Below are 18,020 nucleotides of genomic sequence, written 5' to 3'. Positions count from 1 at the left end.
CACTGCAGCAGATGTCATAGGTGTTAATTACCTAGCAGGCTGAGATGTGCCTGGCCGCGCAGAAAACACAGCCACAAACACGGATGACTCGGGAAACTATTGCTTCCTAGCATATAAAGGCCACAGCTTTATTGAGAACATGAGTGTTGGCGCACCAAGAGGGCGGATCCAGCTTACGAATGGTAAGTGGACCATTCACAAGCCCCACCACTCCAGTAGGCCAACGCCTTTGGGGATGGAGGGACACCCATGGTCCAGCTCAACCCAACCACTAGGCCTGCTGGGCTCCACGGGAGGGTGGCATCGATGGGAGCCCCACGGACATTAGTCTCTATTAGGTATTCCACCATCACCCACACAGAAAAGCAGCTCCTCCCCTTTTGAGGAGCCACTGCTCAACATGCACCCAGCCTCTTACGGAGACCCCCAATACCATCCAGGCCCGGCACACAGGCCTGATCTCCACAAAAACTAGAATCCGCCCCTTACCGACAAAGAACATGAATAACAACAAGCTGCATTTTAACAACAGCAACCGCACTGTATCAACAGGTCAAGGAGAAAGGAGGGTAGGGAGATGATACATGCTGGGAGTTGTCAACAAAGGGAGGTCCTCCCACGCACACTCCCAGCCCAGCCCCGCCCCCCTCAACCCCACTGCAGCCGGGTAAGCTAGCGCCTTTCAGCTCTCGTGGTGGGCGTGCAGGGGAAAGGGGGGAAGGGAGCCCAGTGGCACCATTCTTTGTGGCTGGACCCAGCTACATTGCTAACAGCAGGCTGCTGGTGAGCCAGCAGCTGCATTTATAGGAAGAATTGACAGGCCAGTTTTCCACAGGCATGACTGAATTTTATTCACTTCCAGCCACCTGCTGGATGATGTTTTTACGTTATAGAGGAAAGAGGAGGAGGCCACCATTCAACTATTTTGTGCCATTTAAGGTAAAGGAATTTTCCTTGAAGAATATCATAGCACTAAGATAGCAGCCAGTTTCTACAGTGAAATGGCTATGGAGGAAACTGATCAAAGTAACTCATTCCTATGCATAAACAAATCCCCCCACTCTGTTTTTGAAATAAATTAGGTATGCTGTGCATGCAAATGAGCACAAATCTTGAGCACAAATCGATCTTTGGATCTGGTCAACAGAAAAACAAAAATATGACCAATTCATATCAAGTCAACCTTGAGCCGGCTGCTGGGATTGAACTCCCAGCCTCATGGGTAGAGCTTTCAGACTGCATGTCTGCTGCCTTACCACTCTGCGCCAAAAGAGGCTCTTCATATCAATTACTAACATTTAAAAGAAAGCCTCTTGTGGCGCAGAGTGGTAAGGCAGCCGTCTGAAAGCTTTGCCCATGAGGCTGGGAGTTCGATCCCAGCAGCCGGCTCAAGGTTGACTCAGCCTTCCATCCTTCCGAGGTCGGTAAAATGAGTACCCAGCTTGCTGCTGGGGGGTAAAACGGTAATGACTGGGGAAGGCACTGGCAAACCACCCCGTACTGAGTCTGCCATGAAAACGCTAGAGGGCGTCACCCCAAGGGTCAGACATGACTCGGTGCTTGCACAGAGGATACCTTTACCTTTACCTTTAAAAGAAAGCCATGTGACATATGTAAGGGCCTTATTTATTTTTGGTACAATACTTATTCAATCATTGCTGCTAAACAATTCAGCAATTACCCTTCTGACATGTCTCACAATATCATCTGTGTCTAAATTCACTCCTTAATACTGCAACACCTACTTTTGTTATGGGAAGTGAGATTACACCTCTGGCATTCTTCACTACCTAGCAGACTGATGTTTGATCTCACCATTTAGAAACAGAAGAACTAAAATTAACTGATACCACTGAATGATACTGCTGGCACTTACATTAAGGGGGAAAAAACACCTGAACTTTAACAACTTCAGAATAGCAATGAAGTAAATTGCATTAAAGCTCTTTTAATGCTAGCATTCATATATCATCCAATACTCAGTACCAAGTTATTTCTAAGCTAAAAATTCCAGCATAGTGAAAAGTGTTAATTGAGATGGAAAAAGTGGCTTCATTCTTTACATGAGCATTGTAGATTAGCAATCCCCAACCTGTGGGCCGCGGACCACATGTGGTCCATCGACTAATTGGAGGTGGGCTGCGAAGGATGCCTTCTCCCCCCCCCCGGCCCTTTAGTTCATCCCCCCCCCAGCCCTTTACAATAACAATCCCCAACCTGTGGGCCGGGGACCACATGTGGTCCTTCAACAAATTGGAGGTGGGCCCCGAAGGACGCCTTCTCCCCCCCCCCTAGCCAAGCTCTTTAAAGTAATTGACAGATCAGGCAGACTTCCAAAGGTCGCAGTGGTGGTTCCAATCTACAAAAAGGTGACAGGAATGGCCCACAGAACTATAGGCCTATAGTTTATTGAGTACTGTAAGCAAATTATATGCAAGGAATTTGGAAATTCCAGGACTGGCTGGAGGAAGATAACCTGCTCATAGAGGAACAAGGAGGCTTTAGAAAAGGTCAACGCTGGGCCACTGTATGTTAGTTGACCACCTGATAGCTAAATATTCATCTAAAACGGTGTACTCCCTCTATATTGCCTTCGTTAATTTTAAATCTGCATTTGATTCTATTTCTAGAAATTTACTATGGGCCAAATTAGAAAGGACATCCATTGACAGACGTCTACTTTTCTTAATTAAAACCGTATACAAAAACACAGCTATCAGAGTTAAGTGTACTCCTCAAGGCCATCTAACTAATATAATTAACTCTGGAAAGGGAGTTAAGCAGGGCTGTATCTTAGCCCCTCTCCTTTTCAATTTCTTTATAAACGATATTGGCAACTCTCTGAAGAAACCAAATTTCCATCCACCAAAAATTGGGGAAAGACATACCTCACTTTTACTATACGCTAATGACTTAGCCATATTTACCAGAACCCCTATAGGACTGAGAAGAGCCTTAAGAGCACAAAACTCCTACTGTCAATTGAATAGCCTGGTAATTAACCATGATAAGACCAAGATTATGGTATGTGGTAAGAGACCTAAATCTCATATCTGGAGACTAAATGGCGCCCTACTAGAACAACAGTATAAATATGTTGGTGTTATTTTCCAGGCAACCTATTCAAGATCTGCCCATATTAATAACATCTCTTTAAATGCACAGAAAAGTACAGTTGAAATTCTTCTAGCAGAAAGGAGGCCGGTACATTCCAGCACCAATTAACATCTTCAAGGCTAAATTAATATCTTCAAGGCTAAGGCTCTTGCTCAGCTAACATATGGGGCTCCAATTAGTATAACGGGCAGATTGGGCAGTCTAGAAAAGGTCCAGTCTAAGTTTCTGAGGGCAATTTTGGCAATACCAAACAACATCTCAAACGTAGCAGTTAGGTTTGAGACAGGTATGGTCAACGTTCAGTCCGGGCTTTGGATAGCTACCTTTACATTCTGGCTAAAACTACTTTTCCAACAGCAAGGTCTTGCAATTCTAATAGTGATAGACACATTCGTCGAACCATGGCAAATTGCACTCACGAAAAAGTTGTGCTACTATGGTCTCTCACCCCAACCAGTTTTAATATGTAATATGATATGCATACAGTTGCGTAATGTCTCTCTTCCTTACATCCAATTTATAGCATGTTCAACTGTGTTATCATAAGTGGCTATAGCTGGATAAGTTTCTAATGACTGTATACACTATATTAAAAAAATAATTCATAAATATTTTTATAAGATTTTCTCCTTTAAAATGTGCTGGATTAATTTTAACAAATACAACCACATTTTTCCAATATATCAGATTCTGTAGCTTATGTTAGGTTAGAACAAAATTCAGTTCATAGTTATTAATGCTCAGCTAATAACAGCTGTATAATTATTTTTATCTATAACTGTACATAAGTGAAAAGACTGACAGTGAACTCAAAACTGAGTTTGCTGTTCAATTTTATATTTTCTGTAGAACTCAGAATACATTTTAATAACAAACTTTTAAAAATATTGTTTATCTTCAACAGGAATATGATCATTCATATTGTTATATTCCTGATTGCTATGTGCTTTTCTATAGAAAAGATGCACGCATTATGCTATCCAAATCACTGTAGTTTACCAGTTCTTTAAAAAAACAGTTATACTATCTGTATCATCAACTTTCTTAACAAGGGCATTGCTCTTGCCCAAGGGATGTTCATCATTTATTATGGATGGATAAACATATAGAAAAGAGAATTCTGTTGCACTTTTATCTAGGAGCTCCTTCTAAAATCTGTTATTTGGTTTACCATTGTTGCACATGTTTACTATTAGAATAAAGACCTGATCAAATTATTAATAACATCATAGCTGACATGATAATTCTGTAAGGTTTTCAAGGTGAGCAGCATTTAGAGGTTGTTTGTCATTGCCTGCCTCTACATAGCAAGCCCTGGTATTCTAGTGGTCTCTCATCCTAACCAGGGCCAATCCTGCTTTCCTTCCAAAATCTGACAAGACTAGGCATTGATAATGACTAACAAGTAATGCAAATATCAGAAACTAGCATTGTAGCTTGGCCAAGCCATTTATTTTGAGAACTATAATATTACCTTGAAAAAACAATATGCTTCAGTCTATCTAGCAGAATAGTGTTTTTTAAAACACAAAAGCATAACTAGGAGTAATAACCAAGAATATTATGATAATTCCAGAGTCACAGCCATGCGAGTCTATTGCAGCAAAAAGAAAATAGGAGTGTTCTGGCACTAACAACTTAATACTACATGGACAAGACTATAATTGTCAAATGCATGATGACATGGGATGAGGCACATGAAAACTTTTGTTAGGAAGGGAAAGTGTTAGTCTTTAAGGTACCACTAACCCCCAGCCATCATCGTCATTGATCTCTCGTATTTCCCAATAACTCCTATTATTCATTTCAATTGTCCTTGCCTCTCAGTACGATAGTAAAAAATACACAAGAACAAAACAGGAGTTTCTACATATGCAAAGGACTCCATGGATATGACTGTGCAAAATATTTAATATGAATCACACTGCCTCTTAGACAAGACAGGATCTCTCAGTGTTCTATAGGGCCAGATGACCTGGAAATAAAGGAACCACCCTGGTAGAGGCAAGCAAGAAGAAAGGGTAGCAACAGTTGAGATTTAGCACAAGAGTTAAACTGTCAGGCAATCTTGGAACCTGACCAGGGTGTTAAATTCAGGCACAGTCAGCAGGAGCCAGGAAGTAGCAAAGATAAAAGATTTTGTTCAACAGAAAGCAGCAAAGAGAATATCATGTTCAGTAAGCCTTCTGAGCAGAAAACATGACATAAAAGCAAAGACATTTCTTGTGAGCAAAGGATTTCTGCTCATGGAATGTAATTTTCCCACCTCTCACAACATCCAAAATGTTGTTCTCAGAGGAAAGGGGCTTAAGAAACAAGATTTCAGCCTGTGGCAGGAGGAGCTAGGAATCCTGTCCCGTGAACAGAAATCCTTGCTCCCAGTCAGAAACTTCCTTGGGGGTGAAACTTGGAGAAGGTAGAGTTCAGGAAACGGGGGCACTCAGCAGGGATGTGATGCCCTAGAGTTTATCCTCCAAAGCTGGCATTTTCTCCAGAGGAATTGACCTATGTAGTCTGGAAGTTAGTTGTAATTCTGGGAGACCTCTGGGCCCTACCTGTTGATTAGAAGCTCTAGTATCCATAGAAATATTAGACTGCATTCCACCCATTATCTGGAAAGGCCCAGAAGCATACCTGATCCTGCTTCTATTGTAAACCATTTTGCATACTTGCTTATGGATTTCAGGGGGTTCAAAGCATGCTTCACTCTGCCATGTAATTGGCCGGTAAGCATAATGCATTCATTTTTTCTTAAAGAGAGGATTTTTATAAAGATAAAATGAGATTATGCAACAAGATGCGAACTTAAATGGACTCCGGGGAATGGTAGAGAACAGGAAAGCCTGGAGGATCATTGTCCATGGGGTTGCGATGGGTCGGACACGACTTCGCACCCAACAACAACAACAATGCAACAAGAGGCAAGGGCAGCAGTCAGCTGACTTTCTCTATAAAAATATAACTTTTTTCAAAAAAAAACACAAAAGAAAAATCATACCCTCTGTTACATCTCAAAAGTAACTAGAACTCTGTTAACATTATTATAAAGTAGAATCTTTCTTTTCTTCACATACAGCAATTAGGCATACAATAATTGTTGGCCTTAAGTGTTTTCCAGGAACTAAATTAGACTTGTCTTCTTAGTATGATGATTGCTCAAACAGAATCTGAAGAATCACCACATTTGAGGGTTACCAATCCTGGAATGGGAAATTCCTGGGGATCTTGGTGTGGAGCCTAAGGAGGGCAGGGACCTCAGTAGAATAAAATGCCACGGAGTCCACCCTTCAAGTAGAGCTGTAATTCTAGCAGATCTTCAGTCCCAACCTGGAGGCTGGCAACCATACTATATTTCCTATTAGTGTTCCAGAAAGCCATGGAAATAACCAAGTTGTGGCAGATATATCTAACAACATTTTGCATCTTAAGTTAAAATCTGTCATTCTACAAGCAAAAATTTCTAAAGCAATTGATTAAAAATACTTTGGGCAATTCTGCACTCAACAAATGTAGTGAAATACTTACCTTTTGCAGACACCAAATTTTGGTGTTTTTGCACGATGTTGCCAACATCCAGCATCCCAGCAGCAAACCAGCAGCTGCTTCCTCCATTTTAAAGTGCTAGCTGGGGAATCGCATAAAGTGGATTCTGCCAGCCATGTAGCGGGACCAGGAGGAGAGCACCCAGCAAGCAATACGCCAAGGAACTGTGCGGAGCCAATGGAGCGCTATCTCTGCCTCCAGTGCCTGCCGCCACCTCCTTCTCCCAAGGACGGGGTTTCTTTTCTTTTCTTTTTTTAAGTAAAGTGCCTGGTGTAGGTGTTTAATTGTCCATGGAAAGCAAAAAAAAAAAAAATTCCCCTCCAGTTAACACACAAAGCATGCCTCTATAACCCCCCCTCCCCCAATTCAGGAATAAGATCAATTTGTAAAGGCTACAGAGCTCATGACTACAAAAGGAGTGGCATTAAAAAGAAGTACTAAGCATATTTGAATATATGCATAGGCGTCTAAACAGAGAAAAATCTAGCTTGCCTTGCAGCCCCTTTAAAAAAGGGAGAAAGGTGATTGGCTGACTTGCATGACTGACAGGTGGAGAAGTGTGTATATAGTGTAGCTCTCTTCTGTCATTACAGGCAGGCATGTAGAATGCCAAGAAGCGAGAGAAGGCAGCAGAGGGAAGTGAGAGAGCCTAGAGGTAAGGAATGGCGGGAGGTGCGTTATTTTTAGCATTACGCCCATTGCGCTGACGTAAACTAATTTTTTCAATGTGCGGAATTGCCCTTTGTTTCTCCTAAAGGCAACAAAACTAAAATTTTAGTTTTCCATACAAATAACATAACAAGAATCTTTACAAATGTTACCAGAACCAATCCAACTGATTTCAGCTTCATAGCAAAAACCTGAAGTAGCAGGTCTCCTCTATTGACTGACATGAATCATTACTATCCATCTGGTATGAAGACAAAGACAGAATGTAGTTGTACGATGAAACATCTTAAAACACAGAAGCTGGCAAAAAAGACATATTCCTCAATCATTCTTCCTCAGTGACTCAACAGGCACACTCCAAGATGCAAGCATACACTGATATTCATCCCCTATTGGGTTACCATTTTCGTTGAAGGAATGTTTTCCCAGAAACACTACAGTTAAAAACTCATGAATATCTATAATGCAAAAGAAACCATGCTACAACATCAGGCAACAAAATAAATACCATATGGGAGATCTTTTTTTAAATGAGTATGACACATATACAAGTGTATATATGGTTTATTTATTAATGTTCCATAGGGCAGAGTTTTGTGTATCAGATACCATCTATCAGGCAGCATCCTCTACTGCAAACTGATTGAACCAGATGGCAGGGTCAACAATCTGACCAAAAAAATTACAATTCAGGAAGTTGGGAGAGGAAGCTAAAATATCAAGAGTAAATAAAAGCAAATGCTTATGAGATATTCCCTGTATCACACTAAGTGCCTTATTTAGAGAAAAATAATAAGAGGGCTTATTCTGCAGGGGGGTTAGACTAAATGACCCTGGAAGTCCTTTCCAACTCTGTGATTCTATGACCTTGTGAAGGATTATTTCATAAGAAGATACCGTCCAGAGGGCTGCTAGACTACAGGCTGTATCTACTGCGAGAAAGAATTCAGAACAGAGGTCTGTATCACACACACAGTACCTATTATACCAATTTTTCTCTTACATTCCTCAGTGATTGTTATATGTTTTATACTATAGTGATTTGGTTTTCTGAAATAATATTCCACATATCAAAGTGAGCAATGAGAACTTTATATTTCAGCTAGATATTTTCATATCTAAATATACATTCATGAACCACACAAGAATAGACACAACCAACCACCACATTTTGCCACTCTCCAACATTTCTCATTAATTTCTCACATTCTGGTCAGAAACATGAAATGGAAAGATAATGTTACTTACCTAAATATCCTCAGTTTCAATGAATGAAAGTAATGAAAGAAATAAAAGAAAATAAAATGCAATCCAAAATAAGGTTAAAGCCAGCAATTAAAGAACTTAAAAACATAAAAATTAAAATAAATCAACAATGATCACAAAAACCCAGAACATTTAATGACAGATGTCATGACAGATGTTTTTATGACAGATGTTTTAAATGCATTATTTTAATAATGGACAAGCTGTTAACACGAGGAACAGTTTAGGAATTACCTAAATGTATTTCACAGTGATTTTCTATAAGAAATCTCAGCCATAATATTGCATATGCATGTAAACAAAATACAGAAGAATTATAAACAAGGTTACTATAAAACTGACTTGATCAGAAACCCATACAATATACAGCAAAATACCCATGTACGTCTAATGTTTGGCTATGCAGTCATACACAGTTTTTTTTTCAGTCTAAAAGCCTTGAAATAAATGGCTTTCTTAGACTGAGCTAACTGTGCTAGGATTGATCTATAAATGATATGATCATGGATGGAACACATTTCAAATTGGTAAAAGAGCAAATTTTGTGCCATGTTTACAAATTTATGGGGTTGTTTCTCCTGGACGTCTTACACTTCATTGAATTATTACTGACAACATCTTTCATAAATGGGTAGTCAAATTAAAACTCACATACATTTGAACTATTAATATTTTAAGTAACTTTTTCTTACACCTTTTATGAATCACTAAAATGAGATCATATAAGGAAATTAAAAATAAAATATCAGATCATATGTGCCAAAAACAAAGTCAGCCAGTAAAAAATTTAAAAATTAAGCAATTCACCTTTAAAATCAGTTACATCACAAAATGAAAGCTGCTTTTCTAGATACAATCCCTGTCTAGATTTTATAGTTTCCACCTCTACTGCACAAAACAAAACAAACCTTTATACACAGTCTATACCAGGCTGAAGTAGTAATTTAGTGATATTTGGAGTTTTGGCTTCTTGCATTTGTTTGTTGGCATGAATAAAGATTTTTCTCCATCATCATTGGATATTGGGCTAACAACTGGCCAGAATTCTACTTTTATAGCTGGTTGCCAGAATTGGAAGATGTGAAATCAAGAGGAAGACATCCAGAGTTGCTTTTTTGCTGTCATTCTTAGAATGAATGCTATGTACCATGACTTCCACTGCTGACATGCCATGCAACCATACGTGAATGCTTACCTCTGCCAGAGATATGTAGAGATAACCTCTGCCAATTTTTCCAGGTATATTAATTGAGATTAAGTGAGCCGGGAAGCAAGGGAGGGAACAGGGGAGCCTCTGCGCTGCCACTGCCACACTCGCAAGGCGACAGTGAGCCGGGGAGGGAGGGAACATAGGGCAGGGAGGGAGGGAATGGGGGTGCCACCATGCTGCAGCCACCACGCTCAGGAGGCAACGGTGAGGCAGAGAGGGAGAGAGGGAGGGAAGGGGGGGTGCCGCCACCACCACTATGGCAGCAGCACGTCCCACCTTACCTCCTTCAAACTCTGGTCACTTTAGATTACACAAGTATGTGCTGGTTTCTATGTTCAGGAAAATCAACATGAAAAACACTCTGGGCTTATCCTGCTCAAGTCAGGTGACTCCAGCCGTCTTATCCTTCATGGTCCCTGGCACTCTAAGCCCAGGAAAATCATGAGTGCAGCTTAGCAGGCCTAGGCAGCCTAAGGACAACAAAAGAAACAAGGAAGCACAGCCTTCATGTATTCATGAAAACTCTCAAGAGCAGTGATCCCCAACCCCCGGTCCAGGAACCGGTACCGTTCCGTAGATCAGTCGGTACTGGGCCACGGCTCCTCCTTGCCCTCCTCCACAGCTGCTGCCTCAGGGGCCGCCCTGCCACTCTGCTGCTGGCTCACCTTTGATGCTCTCCAACGGCTGCCATGGCTGGGAAGTCAGTGGCGCAGGCGGGAAAGCAAGTTGAGCAGGGGCTCAGGCGGCGGTGACATCCCTCGGCAAAAGACTACTCCCCCCTCCCCCGGGCCTCAGTAAAATTGTCAAGCTGTCCCCGGTGATAAAAAGGTTGAGGACCACTGCTCAAGAGTATTCAAACACAAAAGGTGGCAACTCTGCCTTTTACAGTAGAAACGTCTTAGTACCATCTTTAATCTTACAGAATACCTAAATTAACTCTTCTAAATCACAAGTACCAAATCTGAGGAGCTAAAGTTGGAAATAGTCATATAATCTATGAATAAGACCTTAGAATGGGTAACTTATATAAACTAACAGTTTCTTTTTCATTATACATCTGAATATTATTCACAATATATAACAGCAAGCCTTACTGTCATTATATATATGCATACTGCTGCGAGTAAAGAAGGAGCACCATTGTCATCACAAAGATATAACAGATCCACAAAGGGCCCACATTATTGAATATGAAGGACCAACCAGCTGAAATCAAAACTATCAGTCTGGATTTCAAGCAAAGCTGACTGCTTTACACCTTTCTTGAAACCCCTGGCAATGTGGAACAAGTCTGTGTAGGATACCTTTTCTGATATGTTTAACAATCAATCCTTATTTAGTATGATCCTTGTTGGTCATGATGTTTATCTTTAAGGTAATGCCCAGAAATTAAAACAACAGTATTTAAAACAAATCATACATCTCAACCTAATTTAAACTAATCAGGTTGTGACTGAAAAATCTTCATGCTGAACAGATATATCTTTAAATATGAAGAAATTCAAAAAACCCAAGCAACATTAAAACTAGCTAAATGGCCACCATTATCTGTTCTATACTGCAGAAATACTTGAGAGAGCACAACGTATCTCCTAACCCAGTGGTCCCCAACCTTTATTAGGCTGGGGACCGGCAGGGCATCGGGCCGCGCCCGCAGGGCCCGCGGCCACGCCCACGCTTTGGGCCGCGCCCGTGGGCCGCGCCTGCGGATCGGGCCGCGCCCGCGAGCCGCGCCCACGGATCGGGCCGCGCCCGCGGGCCGCGCCCGGCCGCGCCCGTGGGCCGCACCCGCGGATCGGGCCGCGCCCGCGAGCCGCGCCCGGCCGCGCCCGCGAGCCGCGCCCGTGGATCGGGCCGCACCCGCGGACCGCGCGGGCGCGGCCTGCACGGGCGCAGCCGGCCCTGATTCCCTCTCCCCGCCCTCCCGCAGTAAGTAGTTTCCCGGGTTTTTTACTGCGGGGGTTTTTTACTGCGGGGGGGGGCGGGGAGAGGGAGCCGCGGCCCGGCGCCTTGGCCTTTGCGGCTCGGCGCCGGGCCGCGGCCCGCAGGTTGGGGACCACTGTCCTAACCAATCCCAAAGATAGGGAAATGTTTTGCTGTATCTGGAACATTGCATTAGTGCACCCATTACTATCCCCTCTACCCAAAAAAAGACAAAGCTATTTACATATGCAGGAAACAGAATACTTCAAGCAACAATGGCAGTAGGAGTTAAATGTATTTGGAGGATGGGGGAGCCATACTTTCCTCAATTGCCAGCTTTCTTTTGTTTATTTTTGACACACAGAATGGAATGGAGTTCGTAAGAACCAGACTTTCTCTTCTCTACAGAACATCCCTTCCTCATTGCACTTTTTCTTTGTCAGTCTCTTTTCCCCCCATCTAATTGCATGATGCTTGTAACCCTGCTGATGCCTTAGCCATGAGTATATAGGGGAGAAGTTGAGTTGTTATTACAGCCATATTAACTATTGTTGTTTGGTGAGATTATTGAAAGGGTATGTTTTATTAAAGGTAAAGGTATCCCCTGTGCAAGCACCGAGTCATGTCTGACCCTTGGGGTGACGCCCTCTTGCGTTTTCATGGCAGACTCAATATGGGGTGGTTTGCCAGTGCCTTCCCCAGTCATTACCGTTTACCCCCCAGCAAGCTGGGTACTCATTTTACCGACCTCGGAAGGATGGAAGGCTGAGTCAACCTTGAGCCGGCTGCTGGGATTGAACTCCCAGCCTCATGGGCAAAGCTTTCAGACGGCTGCCTTACCACTCTGCGCCACAAGAGGCTCTATGTTTTATTACGGGGATTTTATTATGTCATAAGATGTTTTATAAATTTTATATGATGTTTATATTATGTGAACCACCATGAGCCAACTTGCTGGGAGTGATGGTATACAAGTTTAATAATTAAATAAACAAGGGTGTGATGAAGGCAGGGGTCTCAGAGTTTTACATACATGAGAAATCATCTGAAAAGAGTTAGGGCCATTCTGCACCAGGATCTATGTTGCAAATTGGTTGCGGAACAAAAAAACGCCATTTTAAATAATGGAATTTGTCGTTATGCATACCTGCCTTTGTAGTGGAATCCAGTTGCGTTTCTATCGTTTCCCACAAGTTTCTGGTCTCGGCAAAAATCGCTAGCCAGGAAGCGATATTGCCGAGCTTTGTCCTGCCCCTGGCCGTCAATCAAACGAGCAGCCAATGGGCAGCCGTTTTCATGCCCCTTTCCCATTAAGGCAGGTTTAAAAAAAAAAAAACACGTTGCAACGAATCTGCATTGATTCATTGCAACGGAGAGACCCATCTAGCCAGCAGGTGGTGTTTGAGCTGCCGTTTTTCAATTTCTGCTGCGACAGTCTAACACAGCCTTTCTCAACTTTTTAACCATTGAGAAACCACTGAAACATTCTTCAGGCTTTGAGGAAACCCCCAAAGTTTTGTAATCATGCAGAATATGACTGGGAACCATAGCTGTGTTCATGCCCACTTGGGGCCCCTCCCCTTCCCTCCAGGCCCACCACTGGCTATTCTGGGAGTGGGGGATGGGTCAACATGATGATATACAGTCATATCACCCAGTAAACGCTTACATATGTTAAAGATATATACAAAATTAATTAACTCCCACCTAATCAAGAAACCCTTCCAGAACCATCAAGAAAACCTGATCTAACAGCTATCCTACTAGAATCTATAATGATTATTTGTATGAGAAAAACACTACTATACAGAGTGCACACTAGTGCATTTAGTGCAACTGTGAATGCTATTGCATGGGTATCATAATTTGATAGCCAATAGTATCACTCATGATGGCTGGTGCCATTCCTTTTCCATCTGGGACTGTACCAATCTCTGCTTTTCTTTTATATTTCATTTTTTAGAAACTCCCCTGCTGCAGAATCGAGCATGGGAAGATATGTAGAGTCCTTTAAAACACTTCCCAGAAGTCTTCTACCAGCATGGTATCATTCACCATCCTAACAACAATGTATTACTCTTTTCTGAACCTCTTCCCATTTCTTTCTGATTTCAAAATGTTAACTCCCTACTTCAGCTAGTTGATGGGACTGTAGCCTATCACTACCAGGAGCAAGGCCACTCACCCCAGCCTTCTGCCCAGGAAAACATGATACTGGATCAGAGATCTTCTTGTGTCAGTAAGAATAAAATTCTGAATACTTGTGATCTGGCTTAAAGTTCTAAAAACGATACAGTAAATCCACCCTCAAGTGCAACAGGGGGTTGGACTAGATGACCCAGGAGGACCCTTCCAACTCTATGATTCTATGATTCTATGAACTAATCTTTGTTCCATACAAACTTTAGGTTTCACAGCTCATTGAATAGAGTTGCTTCCAAACATTTTTCCCCTTTTGTCTTGCCTCAGGACTGTTTACATCTTTACTAGAATATCATACTCCCTCCTACATGGCCAAACCACTTAAAGCTTTTACAAATAAAGAGAACATGATTTACCTGCTAGGTTGGAAACCAGCATAAAAACTACACATGTGTCAAATTCCATAAGTCTGGGGAAAGAAGCACTATTTTAAACTGTATAAAATTTAAACTGTATAAAAATGCCACTTTAAAATCTTCTTTTACATTAAGTTGTGAATTTCCATGTGTTAGTTCAGAAATCCCAAACTGGCATTGTTGCTGAGTACTGAACTAAGGAACAACCATCTTTTAATTATTTGCCCTACTCTTTCCATATCCTTTCTGTGTTATATGCTTGCTTCAATGTTAAAAGATACAACACTCGGGCTACAAACATTTCTTACCTACATTCTAGATAAGAGAACATAGGGAGTAGACATATCCATGCATATTTTGATAGGTCCCTTCTCCTGGATGTAGCCAAGACTGGGAAACTTAGCCTCTAAGGCTGAGATATAGTAGGTGTCAGAGAGATATTCCAGGAGAAGACTACTCCACAGGAATGCCTGAAGAGGTAGAACTGACCATCTCCTGAACAACTCTAAAAACTAAACACATGGGTATTTAATATGGCTCACAGTCCAAGTGAAGGGCTGTGAGCCACCCCCTCAAGTCAGTCAACATATAGGTAAGATTTCTGTCTGTGTTGGCTGTTCGTATAAATGGAATCCTGAAGTAAAATCTCAGGAGGGTGGGTGGGCTTTTTTTTTGGGGGGGGGGAGCTGCCCTGAGGGCAAAGATGGCAGTGTTTAGAGTGAGGTATGGATTGCTGGTCTCTGTCAAGCCTTGGTCTGTTTACTGTTCTTTATAATCAATAAATCTTGTTAGCCTCTAAAACCAGTGCAGCAATGTATCTGTTCTGCAAAAGAAGAAATAAGATTGCAATACATCAACAGCTGCACAGGGCCTGAACAACTCTGGTATGAGATGATGAGTGCCAGGAGGCTGGGAGTACCTTTGTAAATTGAAAATTCCGCAAACCCATCCATAGTTGACACATTTACATATTAACAGAGAACAAGTAACTAACTAACTAAAGGAAACAACTCTGGAACAAAAGAAACTGACGGCTGGTCATTTTCACAGTCCTCTTCTACACCTATTTAAATAGGTCTACAGCTTTCTTGTGGCATGGACACAGTACTTAAATCCATGGTGCAATAGTATTAGCTAAATTCTGCTCTACATTTTTATATGCCAGTCTAATACAAAGTAGAATGCAACTGTTACTTTGACACCCTTGGGCCAGTCCCTAAAAATAGTGGTGACATTCCATTACCTACATATGAATCTCCTTGTATTCTTACTTGCTTGAGTTTGTTTGAACACTAACTGGAGTAGAACTCAGAAGCTGATTGTTGTTGGGACTCTAATGAAATATGATGCAAGAAGCACTTCTGTTGATTCTAGCTTCAACACAAGCCAGTTCTTGTTATTTTACATAAATCCTTTTTACTGAGGCTACTCCACTGATCAGTCATGGTTAATGGAAATGGGAATCTTGTTAAATAAAGGTCGCTTTAAAATGGTGAAAACAAATATATCCACACAAATTAAGGAAGTAATGTCTGAGGCAGAAATAGTAGCAGATCTGTACCCCACTTACACGATTGTCCTTTCTGGAGCTGCCATGATCTTGAAAATCTCAACAATCATTTATAACTCAGTACGAACTTAGTTCATTTTCATAAGCCAATTTCCCCATGCAAATATGTGTGAAACAAAGTGTATTTGTATACAGGGAATTTAACAGTGTAACTACCAGTGTGAAATAATTCAATGTTTCAAGTGAGGTAGTAGATTCCACTTCCTCCACTGCTGTTAACAGATTTACTACAGAGTACGGTCATCAGAATTTTCCAGTAGTAGCTCAGATGGTTTTCCCAGGCTTCCTTTTGAGCTTAATGAATACTTAAATTATTGACATTCTAACACTATAGATCAATCCAGTAAAGATACAGCATGTTTAAGTAGTAAAATTTGCTGAGTATATTTAAACTATTGTTACAAAAAGTCTCTTAAAATAAAATGGAAATTGATCAACAACTAGGGTCTGCAACAATAGAGGACAGTTATATGAAAAAAGTTACTTGCAGCTTATTATACCTCTTCCTTCCTGTTTAGCAGACAAGGACCACCAGTACTGACAAGAAACCATTCTGCTACAAAGTCAAACACATATTACCAGTAGGCCATTACTGGATAAAAAAGTAAAGCAATAATTTGTCTTCTTAATTAACATTTCTTTATTTACAATTGCTTACCTGATTCTCTTCATGAGAAACTCTCATCTGCTCTTTTAAAACAGACATTCTGGCTGCTTCTTCTTTCCTCAAGACTCTTTCCTTTTTGAGCTCAGGACTCCAGAAGGTCTTGATGCTGTTCATGGAAGAGCCAAGCTTGCTGTCTTTAATATCCAGTTCTTTCCTTAGAAGATCATTCTCTCGCTGCAACTCCTTAAGCTGAGCTTGTAGATCAAGCATGGTGCTGTCCCTTATCTGTCTCAGCATAGATGGGATCTGATGATGGTGATGATGTGAAGATGTTGTCAACCCCCCATGCTGATCAGTGTATGAAAGGAGATCCGAATGGGAAAGACCAGCAGAAGCAATATTAGGACTGCTCCCCATGGCTGTAACTCGACCACCATACACAGCTCGGTTTGTAGCCCTTCCAAGAGTCATTGTGCCCTTTGGGAAAGTAGTTGATGCCACACCTTCATGATCACTCAGGTACATTGGTCCAGATGTTGCATAGGCAGCATTAAGTGACTGGATGTTCTCCATCGATAAGGTCTTACCAGTCCCCCCACCTCCTCCACTACTTGTTCGCCTGTGGCCCAGACGAGGAGATCTTGGCAAACGAGGAGATCTGGCAGGACTGCCTTCCAAATTGCTGATTGTTCTTGCACTTCCATACATTTTTATTCTAATGTGAGGTACTACTTAATAAGAAATTAATCACACTTAAGTGGGATATTTAACCTCTAGTTCCACGTGTTACCGTTGGCAAGCAGTTTCAGAGCATTCTTCCAGTAGACTACTAAATGCCTTAAAATTACTTCTCCAGACAGAAGATCTGAAAATTAAAATACAATTATACATTAGTAAAAAAAGTGATTTTGATGAACCAGAATGTGAAACTACAGTTGCTCTTATTTAGGGTTTTATGTTGTTTAGAAATAAGAATGCTTCTGTATGCTATACTTACTTCTGTTGTCTCTGAACTATTAATTTACAGTAAGGATAAAAATTGTAAAAATGACAGCATGCTATATAAACAGAATGCTAAGGCTGAGTGATCAATATATTTGGAGAAAAAAGTTAACTATTCTCAAGAAGAAGCAGATAAAGAATGCCTAAATATAGAAAGTATTTTGCCTAGAAAGAACAAGTCTGCAAGTACATAAGTGCCATGGAGAAAGCATCATTGAATTATTTATACCTTTGCTTTGCCCTTCTTAACTGCTGCAGAAAAAAATGCAGATTTAAGGGTCCATACAGTTATATTATTCATGTTGTACCTACAGTCATCATTTGAAAACCTGCATATACAGAACCAATAATCCACTACGAACATGCTCAGTCCTTGATCTGCCTCAGAGGCCCTGCTTGGGTTTCTCTACATTCAGAAATAAAGCAAGCAGTAGTTGAAGGAGCATTTTCAGCAGCAGCAGTCCCTAAGGGTTGCCAGTTGTGGGTTGGGATATTCACAGAGATTTTGGGAGTGGAGCCTAGGGAAAGCAGGATTTGGCAAGGAGAGGGACCTTT

At 41.4% G+C, this 18,020-nt stretch overlaps 1 protein-coding gene across 2 annotated transcripts in view; it reads right to left on the bottom strand.

Annotated features, from left to right (window-relative positions):
• ERC2 (ELKS/RAB6-interacting/CAST family member 2) overlaps positions 1–18,020 on the bottom strand; it is an 819,922-nt gene that overhangs the window by 739,802 nt on the left and 62,100 nt on the right. For both annotated transcript variants that reach the window (XM_077325500.1, XM_077325499.1), the window contains exon 2: positions 16,515–17,328. In XM_077325500.1, coding sequence (XP_077181615.1) covers positions 16,515–17,171 — 657 coding nt within the window. In that variant the 5' untranslated portion in view covers positions 17,172–17,328. The remainder of the gene's footprint in view (positions 1–16,514; positions 17,329–18,020) is intronic.

This window comes from Paroedura picta, chromosome 3 (assembly GCF_049243985.1).
Source record: "Paroedura picta isolate Pp20150507F chromosome 3, Ppicta_v3.0, whole genome shotgun sequence".
Lineage (NCBI taxonomy): Eukaryota > Metazoa > Chordata > Lepidosauria > Squamata > Gekkonidae > Paroedura > Paroedura picta.
Note: the sequence above shows the minus strand (reverse complement) of the source record. Positions and strands in the feature narration are given on the sequence as shown.